Here is a 5,001-nt window from a genome sequence, read left to right as displayed (position 1 = left end):
TTATTGTCTTCTAGTTCTGAAATGCTGCCCTGTCTATGGCCATAACACCCTGAACATGCCTGATCTCATCTGAAATTCTGATCTCATGTTGGCTATTCTGCTGGCTATACTCTCAATGTGATTTTTAATCTCCTGGATTTCTTTTTTTCTTTTTTCTGTTCTTTTTTTTTCTTTGTATTTTTAAGGAAGGGTCTACAGAGTATTCAGGGTCTCACTACTAGATCGGGCGCATAGTGATTCTCCTGTTTACAGCCTCCCAAAAGCTGTGATCACAGGCACACATCACCACGCCCAGTCTCAATTGCTGTCTCATTATGGCCCCAGCAGCTGGGGACAAGGCCAGCACAGCAGGCCCAAGGATCAAACCCCCAGCCCCTGCACCTGCTTGCAGATGCTTTAGTCTGCTGAGCTATTTAGCCACCCAATCTCCTGAATTTCTGACTAAAACTATGTTATGGACTCTAGCGCCTTGGTGAACTGGTCATTCATGTTTTGTATTATTTTGTTTAGCTCATCGAGCTTTCTATTACTGTCTTCTGAGAGCTCCTGCATCTTTTTTGTTATTAGTTCCATTATGTGTTCAGCTATATCTTCTCTAATTTTGATGAGTATCTCTTTGAGCTATTTTGTAGCCTTCTCTGCTGTGCAGTTGAATAAGTTAGGTGTGTGCTTACACTCTTCTGTCCCTCAGTTCCTTCTTGATTGGCTTCCAGGTAGTTGGATGTCTGGGGCAGCATTTTGTTGACCTTTCTTTCCGTGTTCTTATTGTGTTTGTTTTCTGCTGAGGTTTGTGGGTGCAATAAAGTCTTTGTTACTAATGTGAAGATCTCTTTTGTTGCTTTTCAGTGGTATAATTTGGGTGCAGCTAACTACAATTTTTTTTCCCAGAGCCCCAAGATCCAACTACTTTGCTTGTTTTGGAAAAGGAGGATGCAGTGTAGTTAGCTCAGAAACCAAGTTCTCTGCGAATGTCCATTAGTATTGTTAATGTCCTGAAGTCCATCTGCATGCTGGCTTACAGAGAAATAGCAACAATTAGGAGACCCTATTAATATAAAGTAAAACATCCCCAGTAGTATTGCCTGAGACAAATTATATACGGACATACCCTGAGAACCAGTTATGTAATTCCCTTATTCCTAGAGAAGAAACTCAATTATGATATAAATATTAAGGCAACCCAGGTATTGACTTTTAGGTAATATATACCAAATACAAGAGCTAGAGCACTTCTAATAGTTATGGAGTTAACTGTCAAAAGATTAGCAAAGCTTTATGGTTATACTATTAAGTAATATAACCATAAAGGGGTTATATTGTGGGTTTTGGGAATGAGGCAATGCAACAAGAAAATTGTGACACCTTAAGCTCTATGATTTGAGGAGGACCAAGAAATGATACAAAGACTTTTCTTTGGGGAGTGCAAGGATGTCTGAAGAATTGGGTAAAGGTAGGGCAAAAAATACAAGGTAAAAGAAAAAGAAGAAGAAAAGAAAGAAATTGTGCAGAGAGTAAAAATAAGAGAATAGTAATTAAGGGAAGCAAATTATAAAGGAAGAAAAGGAAAAATAGAAAAAAGAAAAGAAGAAAAAGTATTTAGAAGCAAGGCAGAAGGACAGAGGAAGATTACCTAATGCTCAAGAAACTGGTGAAGATAAGAGGGCAGAAAGAGAAAAAAAAAAAACAAGAAACTAAACTAAAAACTATACACACACACACACACACACACACACACACACACACACATTTTTTAAAAAACAATTGAACAGAGGCCTGAGGAGATGGCTCAATGGTCTAAGCACCTGCCTGGCAAGCGCAAGGACTGGGATTTAGTCCTTAGTACTGCATGCTGTGCCAGCCCTGGAAGCCCTGGCACACCATGCTGGTCATTATGACTGGGCATGGTGGTGCTTGCCTATAATCCCATTACTGGGGAGATTGACACAGGAGGATCACTATGAATCCAAGCTGCGTAGACCCTGCACCAAATAAATAAATAAATTTTAAAAAACAAGTGAACAAACAAAGATAAAAGAATACCAAAGAAATGAAAAAAGAAATATCTCTGCTATTTCCAGCCTTGGTTATCTTCTGGGTTCTACTTCTGTGACAGTATCCAATGCAAGGCTTCACTTGCCACTTGCTGGTAGACTGGAGGCAGCCAGAGCCCAGATCCATGCTGGGTACTCACAAGCAAGCTGGCAGTAAGATGAAGGCAGGATGCTGGTTCCGTGGGCTTCCAATGCACAAAAATTTAGACTGAACCTGGCTTCTGATTCTGGGTTGGGGCCTGAGTCATTCAGCTTATAATATCCTCTTGCTCCCTGGCCATGGCTCCCTGACCATGGATGTCCCCATGGTTGTCTATCACCCAGTCACTGTGGGAGTTTAACGCTGGGAACTCTGAGATGAAGCCAGCACACAGCTGCATTGAGTCTCAGGTTCAGTTGACCCCTCCCTAGAATGGCATCTGGAAAAGTGCTCTCTCTAAGGATGCGGCAGAGCTTGTCCTTGGCTGGAGCCTCTCCCTAGCTGTGGTAGCAGGCAGCACTTATAGCTTCACTCCACCGGTGAGACTTTCCTACAGGTCTCTGGAGTCACCCACTTTCACTATCTCTATAGATTCAGTCTTCCTTTCTCACAAGCCATGAGTCAGAAGCTGGACAGAAAGTACAGAATATCCCTTTCTTTTTGTGCATTGTGGTCTGTCTCTTCCATTTCGTTGCAGATTCCAATTTTCCTGTCAGATCCTGCCTTGGTCTTGAGGATCCACCTCCTCCCTCCTTTTCTTCATCAAATTGGTCTTTTTCAGGGTCTGGATTCCAGATCTTTGAGAGTTTCATTTGTTGCTCTAATTAAATTATAGTTATTTTCAATTAAATTCAAGAGAAGTTCTTGCCACACTTTATGCATGCGTTTACAATTGTCTTTTACATTTCTTTTGCAATTATCTTGTTCAAAGCTTCTAAATCTTCATTGATGATGAATCTCTGTATTCTATAATTACTAAGTTAAATGTGTTAAATTATCAGGGCCAGCCAAAGAGCTCAGCAGATTAAAGCACCTACAAGGAGGCAAAGGGTCTGGGTGTTCAATCCCTGGGCCTGCTGTGCCAGCCCTGCTGCAGGGCATGATGAGATGGCGATTGAGACTGGGTATGGTGGAGTGCACCTATAATCCCAGCTCTTGGGAGGCTCTAAACAGGCAGATCACTACCTAGTAGTGAGACCCTGAACATCTTGTAAACCATTCCCTAAAATACAAAAATAAATAAGTAAATAAATTTGTTAAATTTTCTATTATAATTGTAAATTTCTGTTCTTATAGTTGTATTTTTGCTTTATATATTTTGACATTTTTATGAACATCTATTATATTTATCTCTTTAAAATTAATAATTTTTGGAGTACAGAAATATTTTCCTAATTAGGACATATTTTATCATTTTTATAGTTTTGGGTTTTTTACTTCAGTACTTGAAAATCTTCCATTCAGGTAGCTCTGCTGACTTGTTTCTAGTTGGCATTTGCATGGTACTATTTTTTAATTGTGGTAATTTAACTCTCCTGTATCTTTGTGATTTTTTCTGTATTCTTTTATGAAGTTTATGGTTGTGTATTTTCAAATACAGCTTGATGTCTTTGTCTCTTAACTAGAATCCATAAAGCAAATTTAATTTTATTGGTGATATTTTTATCTTCAACTGTGCCACTTTCTTTGTTTTCTAGTTTTCCATCCTTGTATTTATCTTTACTCTTTAATAGGCTTTTCCTGATGCACAGGGTTTTCAATATTTTAAACTTTATTCTGAAGTTAGACTGTTCTAAGAAAATTAAAGCATATTTTAAAAAGCATTAACTTTCTCTGTATATGAAAAAGAAATATACTGTCCATATTTCAACTAGTCGCTTAATAGTTTATTATTACCAAATGTGATTTTCTTGTGTCATAAGTAATGAGACAAAATATTGGATCATTAATATACTTTGCTAATCTGCTTTCAGTTTAGAGCTCTTAAAGATCTCATCTTGTAACACCACATGCAGGTGGAAATATTTCACCCAATATTTAGAGCTGTTAGGAGAAAAAAGACTCAATAGCAAAATATTTTTTTTTTTTTTTTTTTTTTTGTGGAACTGGGGATTGAACTCAGGCGCAAAGTTTGCCAGGCAAGCGCCCATTCTACTGAGCCATCTCCATGGCACCAAAATAATAAATCCTATCAAATTGTTTTTAAATTTATCTTAATTAGGTGGAGTTTAGTTAACTGGTACGTATCTTGCTACAGTCTTACAAACATTCATGAAATTGTGTTTTTAAGGGTATTATTTCTTTATTTCTCTTAATTTTGTTTTACATTTTGACATTAACAGAGATGGGCATACTGACATCTACTATGATTTGGATATATCTGTTTCTTGTAGTTCTATCTTCCCTGTACTCCTTATGTGCTTGGCACATAAAAATTTTTAAATTTCATATCCTGTAAAACTTTCGATGATATTTACATAAGGTAGATTTATACAAGTAGAAAAAGTTGACTTTCACGTCCTACATTTGTGTATGAAATAAAAGTTACTCTACCTACTTTCAGTATAAGTACTCTCATGATTTTTACTTTTAACTTCAGAGTTCTAAAGCATCTCTTCTTATAGCTGTGAACACGAATGAGCTCTTTGCAACTGAAGTAATTATCTTTAACCTGAACATAGTTTTAATCTCAAAAAGCTCATCTCAGTTTAAGAATGTTACACCCTTTAGAAAACATAATTTTGATAATTTGATTGCAATATAGTATAAGCAGATTTGTCTCTAAGTTCACTAAAGTTCTTAATGTTTTTCACCAAGTCTATAAAATTATCTTCCATTTTTACAAAAGAATCTGTTTTTCTTTTCTCTGGCATTTATGATCCAAGATTTTGCTTCATGCTTAATGGTCTTCCATCAGTCTCAGACTCTATTTTTTTCATTGTTTTTCTAACTTGAGTCATTTTAATGGTA

The 5,001-nt window shown here is 37.0% G+C and overlaps 1 protein-coding gene and 1 pseudogene across 1 annotated transcript in view; one reads left to right on the top strand and one right to left on the bottom strand.

Moving 5' to 3' along the window:
* The window catches only part of LOC101562134, a 13,545-nt pseudogene extending 12,808 nt beyond the window's left edge, over window positions 1-737 (bottom strand).
* A 691-nt stretch (window positions 738-1,428) lies between these two features.
* The window catches only part of LOC111812817 (coiled-coil domain-containing protein 7-like), a 104,049-nt gene continuing 100,476 nt past the window's right edge, over window positions 1,429-5,001 (top strand). The window contains exon 1 of the mRNA XM_023701943.1: window positions 1,429-1,450. Within this exon, the coding sequence (XP_023557711.1) occupies window positions 1,429-1,450 (22 nt within the window). The remainder of the gene's footprint in view (window positions 1,451-5,001) is intronic.

The sequence above is a fragment of the Octodon degus genome, unplaced genomic scaffold (genome assembly GCF_000260255.1).
Source record: "Octodon degus isolate 3935 unplaced genomic scaffold, OctDeg1.0 scaffold00144, whole genome shotgun sequence".
Taxonomy (NCBI): domain Eukaryota; kingdom Metazoa; phylum Chordata; class Mammalia; order Rodentia; family Octodontidae; genus Octodon; species Octodon degus.
This window is presented reverse-complemented; position numbering and strand designations above follow the sequence as displayed.